This window comes from Carlito syrichta, unplaced genomic scaffold (genome assembly GCF_000164805.1).
Source record: "Carlito syrichta isolate Samal-C Ts95f unplaced genomic scaffold, Tarsius_syrichta-2.0.1 Scaffold311133, whole genome shotgun sequence".
Classification (NCBI taxonomy): Eukaryota; Metazoa; Chordata; class Mammalia; order Primates; family Tarsiidae; genus Carlito; species Carlito syrichta.
The window spans coordinates 23,730-44,488 of record NW_007255229.1 but is presented as its reverse complement, the minus strand read 5'-3'; the positions used below and the strand labels follow the sequence as shown (position 1 = coordinate 44,488).

The window sequence follows — 20,759 nt, the reverse complement described above, 5'->3', positions numbered from 1 at the left end:
CTGTACTTCCAGCTACTTGGAAGGCTGAGGCGGAAGGATCGCCGGAACCCAGCAGGTCAAGGCTGCAGTGACCGGGAGCGGCCACTGCACTCCAGTCTGGGTGATAGAGACTCCTACTCAAAAAAAAAAAAAAAGCTCTGTAGGATTGAGGAATTATTTCCCCCAATTGGCCTCATGTTATTTGGTACTAAAAATTGAAGTTATTTAAGATTAAGTTTTTAAAATACTAATTGCATTTTCAGTAGGTTCTGTTACAAGTTGTTACATGTTTGTGTTATCTTTAAAAAACTGTGTCTGTTTATTTCATTTGATAAGGTCAGCTATATAATTTATTTGTATGTGAGCCCACTTTTTGCCAGGAAAATAGGCTAACATCCCAAAATTATTAATGTTGATTATAAACTTGACCATCTAAAGAAAGGTCAAGTCTGTTATCTATTATAGGATCACAGAGTAATTCCTTAGACTTGGAATCATAGTTCCTTAGAATTGGAAGAGTACTTAGAGATCATGTAGACTATCTTCTCCATTTTACAGTTGAGGAAACTGAGACCCAGAGGGAATAAAGTGGCATAACCAAGTTCATAATATTCTTTTTATGATACTGTATTGCTTCTCAGAAACTAAATAAAGGCATTATGACATATATACCTCGTATGTTACAGATAATGTGTGCTTTAAAAATAGTCCTGGCATATACCTCATTTAATTCATTGAAGTGTAAAGGAGTGTTATCTTGGAATTACAACCATTAATATTTATATGTTGTACAACAATTGCCCCAATTGATCAGTGAGAGAAGCAATAAATCTAGTAATTAAAGCCACAAATCACATATTCTAGCTAAATTTCAGTATAAAAGTACTAATTATAAAATTAAAGCTCATCAGTTTCATGACAGGTCAAATATATTATTTTAATTTTCTTCAATTTGTTCTATTTTAATCTGTATCTAGAGGTAAAGTGCCTAAAAAGTTTTTAAGACTAATTTTTCTTTCCATTATTTTCAGATGTCAGAGAGGCTACTCATTAGGGATAGGGAAACTTGATGGTGAACCATATTCGAACTTTGACTTGATTTCTAGTAGAATATAAGTGAAATTGTTCTGATTCATATTTTTGTTGTTGTTGTTTGACCAAAGAATAGTTAAACTTAGTTAACGGCTTTGTCTGGTAGCTGCTAACACCAGTTTTTAACACGCTAAATACTGAACATGCAGCATTTTATGTAGTTATTCCAACAACCTTAGATTACAGAAATTCTAGAGCAATATTTCTCAAACTTTGAAACACTGACAAGTTCTATGGAGGAAAAAAAATGTTTGGCAAAGGCTAGATCAAAAAAATTAAGCAGTTACTCTACGCATTCCTTCAAGCCTTTAATGGGCACTGTGAATCTAAAAGGTAGGACTATATAGTATGCAGTGTTTTCCTGAAATTTTGTTCTTGAAATTCTCTTTATAGGAACATTTACTAGTAACTTGTGGAACACAGTATTCTAGAGCAGTGGTTCTCAAAGTGTGTTCCCTGGACCAGCAGCATCAGCATTACCTGGGAACTTTTTGTTAGAAATGTAAATTCTTGGGATCCATTCCAGACCTGTTTCAGAATCTCTGGACAAGAGATAATCTTTTCATAAGCTCTCCACTTGAGAACCACTGTTCTAGAGGCTTACAGAATTGAAGTAGTTTGCTGTGGAAAAATAGCCAACTGAGAATTCAGATGTAATAGATATTTCAAGGACAGTATTCAAAGCCTTGAAATGACTTTCTATTATGTGCGAGATGAAGTTTAGCATTGTCCCACGGGTCCTTAAAAATCCTATTGTAGAAATTTGGAGGGTGAAACCTGTACTTTACTACTTCTAAATCCTACTTATTTATTTTCCCAGTTTACGATGCTATTCTATTACTTGCTCACTAACAATAAAAGTTTTGCATTTATTTTTCAAACTAAGGTAATGCATGTAAATAATTTAAAATATTAGCTAGTTTTACAAAGCTTATAACAGGAAGCAGCAATCTTATGTCCCATTCTTCCCCATCTCTGATTCTGCTTCATATAGGTAACCATACTACTTTATATGTCTTATAAGTAATATGCTCAAACTTTAAAAAAAAAAACTGAATATTATCTGTAGGCTTCCTACATGGAGGAGGAGACTTTAAAAAAATTAATGTTAAATTTATGTTATAGTTTTATATACATTTATAGGGTACAGTGTGATGTTTTGGTATATGTATACGATGTGGAATGATTATCAAGCTACTTAACATATCCATTACCTCACCTATCATTTTTTACAATGAGACATTTGTAATTTATTGTCAGTTACTTTGAAATATGTAATATATTATTGACTATAGTCACTGCTGTGCAAAAGATCTCAAAGTATATGCCTTCTGTGTTTATCAGGCTTTTGTACCCTTTGATAACATTTCCTCCTTTTCTCCTTTCCTACTCAATCCCTTGCCTCCAGTAACTGTCATTCTACTCTTCTATGAGTTCAATTTATTTAGATTCCACATATAGATGAAGTTCTGTCTGCCTTTCTGTGCCTGGTTTATTTCACTTAGCAGAATGTCCCTTAGGTTCATCTGTGTTGTTACAAGTGACAGAATTTTCTTCTTAAAGGCTGAATAGTATTCCATTGTGTATATATACCATATTTTCTTTACCCATTCATCCATTGGTGGACACTTACTTGATTCCATATCTTGGCTACTACAAATAATGTTACAGTGAACATGGGAAGTGTGAATATCCCTTAGATACACTGATTTCAGTTCTCTTGGGTATAGAACCAGAAGTGGATTACTGGATCATATGGTAATGTTCTTTTTAGTTTTTTGAGGAACTTCTATATTATTTTCCATAATGGCTGTACTAATTTCCACTCCCACCAACAATGTACAAGAGTTTCATCTTTTCTTTATCCTTGTCAACAGTTTTTATCTTTGATCTTTTTTTTTTTTTTTTTTTATCGGGGGTTTCTGTCACCCAGACTGGAGTGCAGTAGCATGATCACGGCTCACCACCAGCTCGGGCGATCCTTCTGCATCTTTCTGAGTAGCTGGGACAACAGGTGCTTGCCACAATGCCTGGCTAATTATTTTTATTTTTTTGGTAGGGATGAGGTCTCTCATTCTGTCGCCTGTGTTTTTTTTTTTTTTTTTCTTCCTGAGTTGGAGTCTCACTCTGTTGCCCATACTGGAGTGCAGCAGCCGCTCCTGGCCACTGCAGCCTCGACCTGCTGGGCTCCAGCGATCCTTCCGTCTCAGCCTTCCAAGTAGCTGGAACTACAGGTGTGTGCTACCACGCCCGGCTAATTTTTTGATTTATTGTAGAGATGAGGTCTCACTAAGTTGCCCAGGTGGGTCTCAAACCCACAGGCTCAGGCAATCCACTCACCTCACTCCCAAAGCATGGGATTACAGGCTGAGCCACCGAGCCCAGCGACTGTGTTGATTTTGAACTCCTGGGCTCAAGCAGCCTTCCTACTTCGGTCTCCCAAAGTGCTGGGATTACAGTTATGACATTATTATGATTATTTAAGTATGGTATTGTTCACATCTGAGCTATGTAGTATTCAATGATTTTATTTCCTTTTCTGTAAAACTTTGTTTTATCCAATTTTATTTTTGTCATTTGCCCAGTTTTTAATAGAATATCCCCAAACTCTCCGGCAGAAGTGTACGTCTCACTTTAATATATTCAAACACATACAGTTATCTATACCATTTATTATTTTGTTTTAGATGCCCACACTGGAGTTCTCTCCCTCCCTCATCTGACCTGCTCATTCTTTCGTCCTACTGCATGTCTATCTTTCAGAGATTTCCCTTTAATCCTTATCCTGAAACTTTTTTTTACTTTCCTCCTATTGAATCTCCTATTTCCAGGACTGTTTCTCACCCTTTGTTTGTTTGCCTTCTTTATTTTGGTTTGAAATATCTTCAAGTAACTTATTGAGAAAGGGCGGTAAAGTTTTTGAATCTTTCCTTTCTGAAAATACCTTGTTCTACTCTCCCATCTGATAGATGATGTAGACATTAAAGTCCAAAATAATTTCCCCCCAATCAGGAACTTCCCCCCAATCTAGGGTTTTGTTTCCTTGTTTTTTTGGGGGGGGATTTTATTGCTATTCTTATTGATGATCTTTTGTTGATGGCCTGTTTTTGACTTCAGAAACTTTATTGATATGTGCAGTGCTGATTATCTTTTTTACTTTGTTGTGACCGCTTCATGGATTATTTGAATTTCAATATGGATACTCATGTTCTGCAGTGCTAGAATTTTCTTATGTCGTCGTCGTCATCATCATCATCTTCCTCTCAAATTTCTTCATCACTTTTTGGGCCTCCTGTTGGTTAGATGTTAGCTTTCCTGAGTTGTCTGATTTTTTTTTTCCTTTCTTTCCAATCTTGTCTGTTCTGTGAGCTCCTCAACTCTAAATTCTATTCCTTCTGCTTTTTGTGATATTTATTTTTTAAATTTAAATACAGTAAAATTAGAATTTCTCATATATAGTTCTATAAATTTTGACAAATGAGTAATTATGTAACCATTACCATGGTCAAGATAAAGAGTAATTCCATTGCTTCTATTTATTTCTTCCCTTTATAGTCAACCCTTCCCTTAAACCCTATATACTGGCAAAAAAAATTGATCTGTTTTCTCTTTCTATAGTTTGGCCTTTTTCAGTATGTTATATAAATGAAATCATATGGTGTGTAGTCTTCTGAATCTGTCTTTTTTCACTTAGCATAATGCATTTGAGATTTATACATGTTCTAATATGTGTCAGTATATCATTTTTTATTGCTGGGAAGTATTCTGTTGTATGGATGTATCACAGATTGTCCATTCATCAGTTGAAGGATGTTTAGATTGTTTCTAGTTTTGAGGGACCATAATTATGGATAAAGCTCCTATAAACATTCATGGACAAGTTTTTCTGTGTGCACATTTTTCTTGGGTAGATACCTAGAAGTGGGTCATATACTGGGTCATCATATGGTAACTCTAATTTAATAAAAAACTGCGAAGTTATTTTCAGAGTGGCTGTACTATTTTACATTCTCACTAGCAACATATTAGAGTTCCAGTTGCTCCAAATTCTATACTTGATAAGTGTCAGTTTAAAAGATATCTTTATTTAGTTATTCTAAGAAGTATTTAGTAATATCCCACTAAAGCTATACAGATGCCCGATAAACACGTGAAAAGATGCTAAACATCATTAGCCACTGGGGAAATGCAAATCAAAACCACAGTAAGATACCATTTCACATCCACTAGGATAACTGTTATTAAAAGATGGAAGGGCCAGGCAAAGTAGCTCACACCTGTAATCCTAGCACTTTAGGAGGTGGAGGCAAGAGGATTGTTTGAGCCCAGGAGTTTGAGATGAGCCTAGACAATATAGTGAGACCTCGTCTCTAAAACAAGATAAAAAAAATTAACTGGGCGTGATAGCACGTGCCTTGTAGTCAGTCCCACAGTCTCAGTTACTGGGAGGCTTAGGTGGAAATCACCTGAGCCCAGGAGGTTGTAAGCTCTGGTGAGCCATGATCATGCCACGGCACACCAGCCTGGGTGACACAGTGAGACTGATTAAAAAAAAAGATGGAAACTAACACATTTTGAAGCTTTATTTTACCTTTAGATTTGTGATCCATTTTGAGTTAATTATAGTACAAAATGTGAGGTATAGGTTGAGAATTTTTTTTTTGCATGTTGGGTGGTCAATTGTTAAGGCACCATTTGATGAAGAATACTATCTTGTGTCTATTGAACTGCTCGTGTACCTTTGTCAAAAATCAATTGACTATTTGTGTGGGTCTACTTCTGTGTGCTTCCTTGTGTGTTACTATCCTTTTTCTCCTTTTGTCTTCCTGTCCCCAATTTTACTTGTGCTTGTTTTCAGTTTTCTTCTATTACTTTTCTGGTTCTATCTCTTTTTTGATTTTTTCTTCCCCATTCCCTTCCTCAAAGTGAAGTATATAGATTGTATTAAGTTTTATATGCTTTATTTTTACTTTAAAAAGCAATCGATATGAAGACTTTGTATTTTTCTTTGCAAGTAAAATAAGTAAAAAATGTTTTAACTTCTAAATTATAACCCTTAAGTAATTTTTCTCAGTGAATTACCAGCCTTAAAGAAAGATGGTGATCCCTCTTCCTAAACAGCATGTTTCAGAACTTTTGTAAAAGGTATCATTTCCCCAGTGTTATGGTTTATTTATAAAACAAATACGGTAATTTTAAATTGACTTGCTAAGGGAAGTCAAGATTTATTCCTTTTTTGCCATGTTAACCATTATTTTTTTTCCTAAATTATAAAATAGATTATGATGCTTTTTCTATAGGGGACAGTCATGATTACAACTGGATCCACAAATACAAAAAAGAAAAAAAAGACCTTGAAAGCAGCTTAATGTAACAACTTTTCCGAAGCCAGCTTTTGTCCTATATATTATTGTTTTCTAACACTTGGAACTCTTAATTCAATTCTTTAAGAAAGGAACTGGATTTTAGCATTCAAGTAAAAATAAGACACTTGATTGTGGAGTCAAGTAATAAATGTAACTAGTTCTGTCCTTGACCCTTAATATTTTAGTTTGTTTTTCTCAGAATCCAGAGCAGTTTTTTTCTGGCAAAATGCCCTAATAATACATTGAAACACGCCTTTCACGTTCAATGCCTTTCATACTGTGCCACAGCGTTTTAAAGGTAGGTTATTAAAATGTTTGTGGATAAGATATTCTTTTCATGCTGCTTCCATTTACATTTTTATTTCCATTGTTTAAGAAACTTTTTGCATCTTTCCTTTTTATTAGTGCTGTACAATACTTTGGAGACACTACTTAAGAACTGTATCAGGGATTCCTAGCACAGCTAATAGATTTAGTTTCTGTGACTTTAGCAGAGTTATTATTATCTAAAACTAAATGAGATTACTTCATCATCATATCTGAAATATCCAGGTAATTGCTTTGGTACTTTGCTTGAACTACCCTTAAAGATCAAGGGAGGTCCCACCCCCTTTTTTGTTTTTTAAAAAGATATTCTTAATGCAAAAGCTTACTAGTTATTTAGGCTCAGATTCATCCCCTTTCCTTACTTCCCTGAAACTGTGAAAGGAGCAGGGAAGACTGTATGTAGGGGACTTACTATAGTTGAAAATTCAGGCAGAGATCTTTAAGCAGTGTAATGTGGACCCAGCTACATTCTGTACACCTGAGCCTTATTGTAGTCCCTTTGTAGCCTCGTGCAGCAGTTGCCCTGAGTTAAGCTGCAAGCTTGGTTTCCTTCTGGTCCTGATGCTCAGCTGCTTATGGATACTTTTCTCAACCTTGAGCTGCTTGGGTTAATTCCACTCTTCCCCGGGAGGCAGCTCTGTAAGCACCTGCTTTCATGTTTCAAGTTGAGTTCCCTATTCCTAGAGCATTGCTCTTTGTCGTCGTTGTCTTCTTTTTCTTTTTTCTTTTTTTTTTTTTTACAGGGTTCCAACTTGTCCTGGGCAAGCCAGCCCATTACTTCTGGTCCTGGGAAGTGCCAAGATTCTGCAGCTGGATACCCGCATAAGCCAGCCTTTGTCGCTGCTGCCTATTCCTACCTGCATCCTGCTTTTTTCTTCTTGCCACACTTCTGTTCCTTTCTCCCTTCCATCCCCGTGCACGATGCATAAAGGATGGAGAAAGTACTGTGGCCAGAAGTCTCTGAATGAGACATCAATGGATGAATATTTAGGCAGTTTAGGACTGTTTCGAAAACTGACTGCCAAGGATGCCTCTTGCCTCTTTCGGGCTATTTCAGAGCAGGTAAAAGGAAAATATATCTTCCCTATACTGAGTTTTCAGAGTTTGATACATGGCATGGTTCTTTAGCTAGACCAGTAGGATACCAAAAGAACCCCCCCCCCCAAAAAAAGTCTCTTATCAGGTACTGGAGAGAGGCTGGCTGCTCCTTTTTAGCCTGGTGCATGCCTTTACTGTTTAGTCTAAATATGTTGTTGTGCCTTTGCTATCTTTTCTGTTTTTCAAAGGCCAGTTTGTAATGTAGGAGCAATAAGATAATGGGGTTACAGACAAGTTTGAAATACATCTTTATCCTTTGTAAGCATCCCCTGCTTCCTCTAAATTTTATAACTAAGAAAAAATGTACAGGTTATGCAAATAAGAAAAAAGGGAGTGGTGGGACATGGCAGAATCATCCCTCCCCACTCCCACTAAGGATGGTTAAAAAAAAAAAAAGTAAGATATGATTTAATTTTCCAGTTTCCTACATATGTTCTGACTAAGGGAAGCTTAAGTGTCCAGTTCATAGTCTTGATTTAGAAGCTTCTGTTTCAAATTACTTCTGACAGTGAGCTGTTCTTTCTCTTCTTTTTAGTTGTTTTGCAGTCAGGTCCATCATTTGGAAATCAGGAAGGCTTGTGTCTCATATATGAGGGAAAATCAACAAACTTTCGAGTCTGTAAGTAGAATACACACCCAGGGGAGAACTATTGGTAGAATATGTAGTAGGTGGGAAAAGAATTTTGAGCACCTGCCAGAATTAAATTATATTATGCAATCTTCTCTCAATAGCAAATATTTAATTCCTAGCTGACTTTCTTCCCACAAGCTAGCATGCTTCTTCTGGACCTGCTCCCAGAAGTACATTTAGGATTCTAATTAAAAACTAAGAAAAATTAATTTGTATCCTTCCTACTACTGCTTTCCCCCCCCCCCCCCGCACCAAACCCCCAACCCTAAAAAGTTACATTTTAATTGCTGTTCTGTATTATCCATATACTCTTTTTTAAACAATAATAGTTCATGAAGGATTGGCTCTGTTAATATCATGAAATGCATATTTTAAAATATGTACAAATAGAAACTCCTATTTTCTTGATTAATCCTGTGCACAGTAATATTTTTTTAAATTTTATTTTATTGTACAGATATGGGGTACAATCAGGATTAGGTATACGAGTTATTTAAAAGCCGGTGAAGTGTGGGCCTTCATCTGGACCTTACTTGGTTTAGGGTCCACTACCCTTAGTGAGGTTACGTGACTCCCCCCTTTTTTCTAGTAGTGTGATAAATGTTCAGGACCCACTTATAAGTGAGAACATGTGGTTTTCAGTTCTTTGTTTCTGTAATAGATTGCTGAATATGATGGACTCTAAATCTATCCATGGCTGTGTAATACTCCATTGTGTATATGTACCATATTTTCTTTATCCAGTCCACTTTTGATGAGCACCAGGGTTGGTTCCATGTTTTTGCTATTGGTGTACAGTAATCTTCAGCCAATCAGTTTGAGGAGTCTTGTAAAACTTAATTGTAAGGACCTAAATCAGTCTAAATATCTAGTCTTTTCATGTGACAAGTATTGGTAATTGGAGCTCTGTCATTAATGACTGACTTTAGATAAAATAAAACAGCATTTAGGGGGCCATCTTTGTACATGTTCAAGTATTTGAATTCTTGTTAATGAAATTGGAGGTTTTATCAAGGTTTGGTTTGAAATACTGAATCAAAACTTTTGTGTGTGTGCGTTTTTTTTTTTACACTGCTGGCTCTGCCAGTACTATTTGTTTTCTTCTGACTGTTAAGGGTATTTGCCTGCTTTTGGAGGTTTACTCTTAATTTTCTCAGTAGGTTTCAGTGACCTTTAAAACTATATGATGGAGTCTTGACTTTAAAGCTTGCTACCTTGAAATTGAGTGTTGTCTTCTCCACACCTGGGAAACAGATTATTAGTGACATTACTTCAAATTCAAGACCATGGTGTAAAGCAGTGCATCTCAATTATTGTTGTGCATACAAATCACCTGGGGATCTTGTTAAAATACAGATTGTGATTCAGTAGGTCTGAGCTGGGGCCCAATATTTCTGCATTTTTAACAAACTCCCAAATGTTGCTTGCTGTTGGTTCATGGACCACATTTTGAGTAAAAAAGATGTGTAAAGTTTTAAAACTACATTGGTGAGTCTCAAAGTAATTATACTGAGTATTAGAAGCCAGACCCCCTTCAAAGTTTATACTGTATGATTTTTCTTTACATAAAATTCTAGCGAGAAATACAAACCGATCTATAGTGACAGAAAACAGATCAGTGGTTATATATCAGTTATAGGGAGGCACAAGGAAACTTGGGGCATTGATAGATGTATCCACTATCTTGATATGATAGTTTCATGAGTGCATACATAAGTCAAAAGTTATTTGTACTATTGTGCACTTTTTTTGTGGGATAGGGTCTTGCTGTGTCATGCAGCTGGAATGCAGTGGCATGATCACAGCTCACTGCCACCTCAAACTTCAAGACTCAAACAATTTTCCCACCTCAGCCTCCCATGTAGGTGGAAGTACAGGGGCCTGGCTAAGTTTTTATTTTTATTTTTTTTTGTAGAGACGGGTAGGTCTCTCTCTGTTGCCTAGGCTGGTCTTGAATTCCTGGCTTAAACTGATCCTTTCACCTTGGCCTCCTAAAGTGTTGGGATTACAGGCGTGAGCTACTGTGCCAAGCCTAGATTGTGCACTTTACTGTATGTCAATTATACTTCAAAACTTTCAAAAATTAAGAAAAAATTAAACTTATTTTTAAAAGTCTAGTGATATACATGGAACTAGATATAAATCTATTTTATTCACTAAGTTTAATTTCATTTTTATTGAGATGTATTTTACATATAATAAAATTTACCGTTTTAAGTTTAGTATTTTTAGCTTTGGCAGTGATATACAATCATGCAGCTGCTGCCACAGTCAAGTTATAGAACATTTGTATTACCCCAAAAACTTCCCTTGTGCCCTGGGCTTTTTTGAAATGAAATTGTCCTTAAAGTTCCTCAGTTTGACTTTGTAAGTGCATATCTTCTGTCAAATTTGAGATCCTTATTACTAGGGTTGCGTGGTTCATGCAAATTGTCAAGGAACTTAAGTTAGTATTTCAAAAGAAATTCGAAAGTATACCATTTGGTGAAATGCACTGATGTGTGGATAAGCCAGGACCAGTTTCTAAGATACTTTCATACTCCAGCTTTTCTCCATTCATGACTATTGTGTATGCATAAATCTTCTTGAGGTGCTGTGCAAAGTGTAACTTAATACCATAATTGTTGAGCTGAACAAAAAAACATTGGAGAGTAATATTGCAGAATGTGATGAGATTTCACTAATGCTATGTATTTGGTTAAGTCAAGTTTATTTTATTTTTGAAGTATGTGGAGGGATCTTTTGAGAAATACCTGGAACGGTTGGGAGATCCCAAGGTAAGATCAAATACCGGTGTTTAATCTTTGCAGAGTTACTTGGAATAGTAACCTAAATATTCATTCAACTATATCACTTTAGCCAGACCCAAAATATTTTCTTTAGTACTCAGCTGTGTTTAATCAAATAGTTTTTGCAGAAATTTAGAGGCTGGCAATTGACTTACTATTATGTGTTAAATATTGAGAACTGTATGTTAATCCCATCAACAGTAGACTAGAAAAAAGAGTACCACACTGTTTGGAAAAAGAACAAACTTAAGCCTTTCTACTTTTAGTTGGGGAGGAGGGTGATAATGAATGTTACTAAGAGGTCATTATTTTTTTATTAAACCATTCCCCTGACTTTTAGTTATCCCCCTTTTATGTAGGAGTAACATCCATAAATATAGACCTTATTTCGATAGAATTTTTATGTGATAAAATTAATTCTATAGTTCTGGAATTAATGTGTTCCCCTGATTTGTAGTTATCCTCCTTTTATGTGGGAGTAAAATCCATAAATTGTTTTATTTAGAAAGAATTTTTATGTGATAAAATTAATTCTGTACTTCTGGACTTAAAAACATTTACTGAATACCCTGGTACCTTTCTTTTCTTACACTAGTCCCATTTTTATTGTGTCTTTTAAATATTTTATACTACTTGTCCTTATTACTTAATGACTAAGAAGGGATTAGGTCCATTTTTTTTTTTTAGGCTAAGTTTATTTTAATGAGTAGCTATCAAAATACCCCAAGCCTCAAAAAAATTATACTATGTTCTGCAAATTCTTCATTTAAAACAGTGCTAAGCGGCTTTAAAAAAAAGTTGAACTTGCAAAAACTTCTACCTCCTAGCTACAGAATGTTTTTAAAAACTCTATGCACTATTTATGTTTAGGAAAGTGCCGGCCAGCTGGAAATAAGAGCTCTTTCTCTAATTTATAAGTAAGTCGTATCCCCTTTTCTTTGGAAATGTATGCACACATGTGTGTATACGGTTTGTATTATAGTTCCTTCAGGATTGGGGAAATTTGAGATTTGATATATTGAAATGTAGAATGAAGAATTCTAAACAAAGTAAAATTGGTGCAGTTTTTAGGTGGAGAACCTTATTATAGACACGCTCCTTACTTCTAGCATTTGTGTCTGTTGAAGTGGAAGATTAAAAAGAACTGCTGATATTCTTGTAGGATATAATAATATTTAGAACTCTTGTATGTTTAACTTTGTGCTGCTTTTGCATGCATTCTCATTGGGTGGTATCACTCCCAATAGAGTAGAAATAGGTGGGTGAGGGGGCAAAAAATTTTTAGATATTTCAATGGTTTATGATCCTTTACAGGGTCACAGTACATAAGCACATATAATATCTGTGGTATTATAATTTCATGGGGAAGTATGAAAAGGCTCCTTGGGGGAGCATTAATAGGGGAAATTTGAGAAGCACTGCTTTGTAAGTTCTGTTTTGATTTTTAAAACTGCAAAGGTGGCATTTATGAAGACTAGGGTTTTTAAAAACAGCTATATAATGTTGTTAGAGGCTAGTGGAAATCTTGTTCGTTTGAGTAATCTGATCTGTATGAGATTTCCTCATAATTCTTAGGATGATATAGTGGCATATATGAAATTCAAACTTCAGTGTCTATAAATGAAACTATTGAAAATAGTTATGCTAGTTCAATTATGCATTGTCTATGACTGTTTTCATGCTACAAAAACAAAACTGAATAAACCATATGGCCTGCAAAAACTGAAATGTTTATAATCTGACCTCTTGCCCAAAAAAAAAAAACCACACTTGCCAACTCCTGCTTTAAATAAGAGAGCCCCACCCCTAAAACTCAAAAACATACTTACAGTTGTTAATTTGTTGTCTTAACTCCTCTTCCCCCCAAATTAAGATACATTTTTGAAAACTCATACATCTTTAGGGTGGTTAGCTGTCTGCTTTAAATCGTTTAGCCTCTTTGGATTATTTTAAAGCTAAATATTAAGCCGAATATTTGTCTTATATAAATAAGGTAGGCAGTTTAAAAGCACAAATACTTGTTTCTATAATTATCTCTTTCATATATCAAATTATCTCTTCCTACCCACTTTTGTTTTCTACCCATGTAGTCGGGATTTCATTCTTTACCGCTACCCTGGAAAGCCTCCAACTTATGTCACAGATAATGGCTATGAAGACAAGGTAAGAAGATGTGTGAATGTTGACTTATATGAAAGAAGTTGAATGACACTGCTGGCTTATCAGGATATTAAGACATAATTTTTAACCTAATTAATAAAAAAGTACAAACGGTCTAAATGATAAGATTCTCTGTCACCAACCTTTTTCTCTCCAATTAGTCATTCTCAGTGTTGTTAACTACCCCTCCAGATCTGATCTTGTCATAACTCTGTCACAGAATAAAACCACCCCAAACCCCCAGCTGGCTCCTCAGTGATTAGAGGATAAAGTTCAGACTCTGAAGCTGCACACTCAGTGTCATAAAGGGCCCTAAACCAGTTTCGTTTTCTTCCATCCTTAGTATATTATGCTTCCAGATAGTTTGACTTTCATACTTTCTGTCCCTTTGTACCTGAAATGTCAATTCCTCTGAAACTTTACCGACTTCCTGGAATTATTTCCTCCCTTTTTGTTCCCCTAATATCTCCCAAGTAACTTTGTATAACATTGTATTTATTTTCATATCTATTTCTTTCATTAATCTGAAAGTTTATTGAGGGCAGGGATAGTGTTATACTACTGCCTGCTAAAGTACTTGGAGAATATAGGAAGTTTTTGGTTGAGAATACTCAGCAGATAAATTGTTTTTCAGCACATAGCTTTTCTTCCAAAAAGTTTTTAAGAGAAGGCTTTTATCCTGATTATTTTATTAGGGGATATAGACTACACAATATTTGAGTTTTATGAATCTTATTTCATACCATGGAGCACAATTCAGGCACCATTTTAATGATAGTAAGACAAGACAACACTGAGAGAACTGTTAGGATGCTGTTACAGTAAGCCAGAGAAGTGGCAGTAGAAATAGAGAAGACTGAGTAGGAAATAACTTAGAAGGTAAGTATAAATTGGGACACATTAAGTATTTTACCAATGGCCACCATCTAATTTGTTCAGCAAAAATTTAGCCTCTATAGTGTAACAAGCACTTTTCTGGGCTTTCGGGATACTTAAATGAATCAAGGAAATCCTTGCCCCACAGGCTTAAGGGGCTGTGAAGACAGACACGCAAATAGTTAATTACAGTGAGGTGACGCATTTTATAATAAAATTATGCACAAAGAACATACAAGAAAAAGTCTTCTCTGCTTGAGGGGGTTTAGAAAGCTTCATAGTAACATTTAAGAGGAGTATCAAAAAAGTAATTCTTCAAGTATGAAGAGCAGTCTATTCAGAGGAAATACTATCTGCAAAGTCATGGAAACGAGACCCTTTGGGACTTAAGTAGTTGGATGTGGGGAGAGCAATGATGAAAAGATAGGCTAGAGTTACAAAATGAGAGGTGGAGTAGGCCATACCAAAGAATTTGGCTTTTTATTGTACAGAATAGTCATTTGAAGCTTTTTCCCAACATTTTGTTATGAAGATTTTCAAACAGACAGAAAAGTTAAAGAATTTTATAGAAAACATCCATATACCTGCCTACCACCTAAGATCTGCTGTTAATCTTTCAGTATTCTTGTTTATATGTTCCTTTATCCATTCATCAATCCCTCTTTCTTTTTTTGATGTATTTTAAAGTTAATTTCAAGCAGTTTACTTGACCCTAAACAGTAATTGAATATTTTAGGTGCAGGTGTGACATAGAATTGTTTGAGGAAAAGAAGTGATAGCTTTTGTGTTTTAGCAGCTGTATACAGCAGTGCCTGATATGAGATTTGAACATTTAGATCTTCACCAGGGATCTTTAAACCCTCAGTTCAGTTTTTTTTCCTCAGCTTCTGATTCTGAAAATTTTTATACAGAAGAAAGTTGAAAAATTCATATAGTGAACATCCATATACCACCACTTAGTTCCTACAATTAAACGGTTCATATTAAATGAATCTTATACATCTTACAGACATATTATTGAGCGAATTAAGGGAAAATATTACCCATTGGGAGCCATAGAAATACAAAAATGTCAGACCTTTTGAGTGTGTACAGTCAGCAAATATCATGTACAAGGCTCATCCATACAGGTACATAGAGCTAATAGAGCTAATACATAACAGCAATTGTGTATTTACATGCACAGGATAGTGCAAACATATATATGTCTGATTTGGGAATTTATAAAATGAGTATGATTGTTCATATTGAAATTTAAGTATGGAAAAGCCATACGTAAAATATGCTTTACCTGAAACGTTGTTGCTTTACCACACTTCAGACTTCTAAGATTTACATTTAAATTATTTGGGTTTTAACAAATGACTTTATTAGGTTGGCCTCAGTGGCTCAGCCTGTAGTTCCAGCACTTTGGGAGGCCGAGGTGAGTGGATTGTTGCCTGAGCCTGCAGGTTCGAGACCAGCCCGGGCAACTTGGTGACACCTTATCTCTACAATAAACCAAAAGTTAGCCAGGTGTGGAAGCGTGCACCTATAGTTCCGGCTACTGGGAAGGCTGAGGCGGAAGAATCGCTGGAGCCTAACATGTCGATACTGGGGTGGCTGTGAGCGAGCCACTGCACTCCAGCCTGGGTGATGGAGTGAGACTCCAACTCAAAAATGAAAAATAAAAAAATGACTTTATTAAAGATAGTAAGCATTATTATTATTATTATTATTTGAGTTGGAGTCTCACTCCGTCATCCAGGCTGGAGTACAGTGGCACACTCATGGCCCTGCTGGGCTCTGGTGATCCTTCCACCTCAGCCTTCCAAGTAGCCGGAACTACAGGTGCGTGCTACCGTGCCTGGCTAATTTTTTTTTGGTCTTTATTGTAGAGATTAGGTTGCCCGGCCTAGTCTCGAACCCATGGGCTCAGGCAATCCACTCGCCTCGGCCTCCCAAAGTGCCAGGATTACAGGCTGAGCCATGGAACCCGTCATTAGTAAACATTATTAATGAGCTTTCTAAAGTATATTTTAGTGTAAACTTTAAAAGAAATAAATGCCTAATGTTTGCCTAGGTACCCTTTCCCTTCTATGTTGACTTAACTCTGCATTCTATATAGTTGTCTTCAATTTCTTAAATGTATTCAGTGTTAAAACCAATGTTCCTAAAAGCTAGCCATCATCACTTAGCTCACTTTGCTCTATCTAGAAGGAAGCACATACTTATATTAAAAACAAAATGAAACTTTTTTTTTTTGAGTCGGTATTTCACTCGTCACTCAGGCTGGAGTGCAGTGACATGCTCATGATTTCTGCAGCCTCGACCTGCTAGGCTCAGGTAATCCTTCCACCTCAGCCTTCCATGTAGCTGAAACTACAGGCATGTGCCACCACGCCTAGCTAATTTTTTGATCTGTTGTAGAGATGAGGTCTCATCAAGTTACCCAGGCTGGTCTCAAATCCCTGGACCCAGGCAGTCTTCTCTCCTCTGTCTCCCAAAGTGCTATTGTTACAGGTGTGAACCACTGCGCCTGGCCTAAAATGAAACTTAAATCTAGAAATGTACATAAATGGTCATTGTACAGATCAAGTTTGGGCCTCCCATTGATCCTCACTTTGCCTGGTTTGGGATCAGGTACCCTTATTGATGTAATCCTGAATTGTACCTTATATCTCTAAAATAATTTTTTTTTAAAATCACCAAAAAAATTCTAGAAACGTAGAGTAAAAAGTAAAGTCCCTATTCATGCTCTTCAGTCACATATGCTTCAAGGTACCAACTATTAAGTATTGGTGGGTATCCTTCTTTATCATTCTCTTTGCATGAATGTTTTGTTAATGTATATGGGTACATACTTAACATTCTGTTACTTGTTTTTTTTTTAGATATCCTTATCAGCATTATAGATCTGCCCCATTTTTTCCCACTAGTTTATTGCCATTACATTCCACCTACCCACTCCCAAATACAACACCTACAAGTATGTATGAAAGAATTACCAATGTATGTTGGGATACCACCAGGAACATAAAAACCATCTTACTTTATTTTGCCTCTTCTAATCAAAATGGAAATGCTTGCTACTTGAATAGAGAAGTTGGATAGTCATCTGCTTTTTTTGTTTGTTTTTCCACAAGAGCTGCTTATTTGTTCATTAGTTCTGGTTAGTTGGATTTCTTAACTCCTTAACAGCTGCCTCCAGTTCTTAACATTTCTTAGTTCTTGTAGCCCAAAATACAGGGGTCTTCTCTGCTCAAAATCTGCTCACTGTTTTTATGGGTTAATAAACTCTTCTTAAATGTATGTACTCCTTGTGGTGGGAGAAACTTATTTATAACTTCAACGTTACTGTGTGTTACCTACTCTTGACAATTGACCTCAATACTTTGAAGCGGATTATTAGTAAAATAGAATGGTGATTTCATTAAAAGACTAGCAAAGACTAATAGAACTGGGATCAGAGAACTTGATTATTGGGAGAAGTGAGCCCATGGTAGTGTAAAAAGGTAGAAAAAAGTGTTTTGGATAATTATGTTTGCCAAGGATACCTGGTGGCAGCATCTTTCCATAGATCACAAGAATTGTCTTTAGTCTCAGTTGCTGATACCAGAGATAGCTTCAAAATGAAAGAGCCTGAATCACTACAGATATATCCCTTATACAAGACAGTTTTGCTTTTCTGTTCTTTTTTGTTTTTTTTTTTAAGGAGGTAGGTGTCTCACTGCGTTGCCTAGGCTGGAGTGCAGTGACTATTTACAGGTGTAGTTATAGCGCTCTACAGCCTCAAACCCCTGGGCTCAAGAGATTCTCCTGCCTTAGTCTCCTGAGTAACGAGGAATACAGGCGTGAGCAACTGCACCTGGCTAAGACAGATTTTTTTTGAACAGAAACTTAGAAAGGTCTTGGAGCAGTTGTGTGTACAAATGTTGTCACGTGGAGTGTTTTTACTTAAAAAAATTTGGTTAGCAAGCATGGTCTTTGAATTTTTTTGAAAAACAAAACCAAACTAGGAATTGAAGGAATCAGCTAAGAAGTTTGGTAGCCACCTCCCTGCCTTAATTCATTGAAGAAATCACTCTAGTAGTATTGCTGCCATGGAATGCATTAATATATTGCTATTCAGTATAATGGATAACCTTTTAAATAAATTGAAGTCCCTCTCCTCCCTTAGTCTGAGTTTGGAGTAAGTATATGAGTCTTTAACCTAATTTCTCCAGCCGTTCTTAGAAGTTAACCTGGGTCTTTTGACAGCTGTTAGGCTGTTATGTTTGGTAACTCAATTTGTAAAAGTTCCCATTTTTTTGTAAATTTGTGAATCGGGACTTGCTGGTGTATTAAAGAAAGTGACTGAGACTCATAATATTACTTTGATAGTGATTTTAATCTTGGCATTTAAAAGTCATTGCTGGCTGGACACAGTGGCTCATGCCTGTAATTCTAGCATTTTGGAAGGCTGTAGTGGGAGGATCACTTGTGGTCAGGAGATTGAGACCAGCCTTAGTGAGAACCTGTCTCTACAAAAAATAAAAAAAAAATTACCTGGGTGTGGTGACACCTGCCCGTATTCCCAGCTACTGGGAGGCTAAGGCAGGAGGATCTCTTGAACCCAAGAGTTCGAGGCTGCAGTGAGCTACAGTTGTCACTGCACTCCAGCTTGAGTGGCAGAGCTAAACATAAACAAACAAATAAATAAGTGAAAGTCACTGCCAAGAAGATTTCTTCATGAGGTACAGCTTGTATTTCCTTATATTTAGGTCTTCAAAAGTAATACATTTAGTTTATTAATTGCTGACTACCAACTTAATTTCAAGTTAATTATCAGCTCAATTTTTTGGTTGTAAGATGTGAAACATTCACTTAATTGTTTTGTGTGTTTTTCTTTTCTTTAGATTCTACTCTGCTATTCAAGTAATGGTCATTATGATTCTGTGTATTCAAAACAATTTCAGTCAAGTGCAGCTATTTGTCAGGGTATGTGAAGGCTTTATAAATTTTGGGGTATGATTTCAGATGATTTGTTGCCAGTCTTTAATTTTGAGGGAGCCACCATAAATAGCCCTTTTAAAACCTTGTTGGAGACCGGGCTCGGTGACTCAGCCTGTAATCCCGCGCCTTTGGGAGGCTGAGGTGAGTGGATTGCCTGAGCCCACGGGTTCGAGACCCGCATGGGCAGCGAGACCTCATCTCTACAATAAATCAAAAAATCAGCTGGGCGTGGTAGCACATGCCTGTAATTCCGGCTACTTGGAAGGCTGAGGCGGAAGGATCACCGGAGCCCAGCAGGTCGAGGCTGCGGTGGCCGGAAGTGGCCACTGCACTCCAGTCTGGGTGTCAGAGTGAGACTCCAACTTGAAAACAAAAAAAAGCATAAAACCTTGTTGGTACTTACTGACTTTGTATGATGTGTTATGGTTTCCACATTGTTATAAAAATCATATTTTGACAGTTGGAATTTTGGCCATTTTTTTCAGCTGTATTGTATGAAATTCTATATAAGGATGTGTTTATTGTGGATGAAGGAGTGTTGAAAACTGCAGTTGAATTGTTTCGAAGTGGTTCTAAGAAGAACAGAAATAATGCTGTGGTGAGAAGTGAGGATGCCCATATTGATTACAAGAGTTCAACTCAGGATAGGTAATAAAGGGAAAGGGGATGTCAACTACATGATAATTGTTTCATGTTTCTGTGCATAATCATTTGAAAGTGAAAGGGCCTGGCCAGCTTATGACTTAGACTACATATTCACACATAACATGCACATATGTTAGAAATACATTTTTTAATGGGGGAAGAGTTTTACTAAAAAGATATGTCATATTGTGGGATGATCAGGTTTCAAGGTCTTTGTTCAGGTAACAGTCCATTTTTTACTGGCTAAAAGAGACTTTAGATTTAATCTCATGATTCTCAAACTTGAGTTGTATATGAATTACTCACATTGCTTATTAGAAAGGTAGATTCCTGGACCTGCCCTCACAAAGTTTGAGATCAGGAAGGAGCCAGGAATCTGTTTTTTAAACAAGTACACCAAGTATTCTGATATAGGTAGGCTGTGGACCATATTTTGAGAAAATGATTCTAAACCAGCACCATCATTTTGTAGATAATAACAGGTTAAGTGGTTACTTGACCTACACATTCCAGCTTATAGAAATATCTCAGGCTAAGGGGAGTTTTAGGAGCTTCTGAGTGTCTGCCTTTGGTATGCACTAGGAGTTTAGATTGTGTGCTTCTGAGAATGTTATTGAATAGATGTAGTTAAAAAAAACCTTTGAGTTTGTGATAATGAAGTGGGCATTGTCGTCATATATTTCTTTCTGATTCCTAGTTCTGTCTGGGAATTCAGGATAGTTTGGTGCCAGTCAGGTGCCACCCTGTGTTTTTGTCTTGTAGTTCTATTTTTTGAACGTTTAATGCTTATGACTTTTTTTTTTTTTTTTTTTTTTTTTTTTT

The 20,759-nt window shown here is 36.3% G+C and overlaps 1 protein-coding gene across 1 annotated transcript in view; it reads left to right on the top strand.

Moving 5' to 3' along the window:
• Positions 1-7,576: 7,576 nt before the first annotated feature.
• LOC103271039 (putative bifunctional UDP-N-acetylglucosamine transferase and deubiquitinase ALG13) overlaps positions 7,577-20,759 on the top strand; it is a 33,315-nt gene continuing 20,132 nt past the window's right edge. Inside the window, exons 1-8 of the mRNA XM_021717800.1 lie at positions 7,577-7,826; positions 8,398-8,481; positions 11,220-11,270; positions 12,153-12,199; positions 13,373-13,445; positions 19,196-19,277; positions 19,778-19,940; positions 20,426-20,427. Coding sequence (XP_021573475.1) covers positions 7,686-7,826; positions 8,398-8,481; positions 11,220-11,270; positions 12,153-12,199; positions 13,373-13,445; positions 19,196-19,277; positions 19,778-19,940; positions 20,426-20,427 — 643 coding nt within the window. The 5' untranslated portion in view covers positions 7,577-7,685. The remainder of the gene's footprint in view (positions 7,827-8,397; positions 8,482-11,219; positions 11,271-12,152; positions 12,200-13,372; positions 13,446-19,195; positions 19,278-19,777; positions 19,941-20,425; positions 20,428-20,759) is intronic.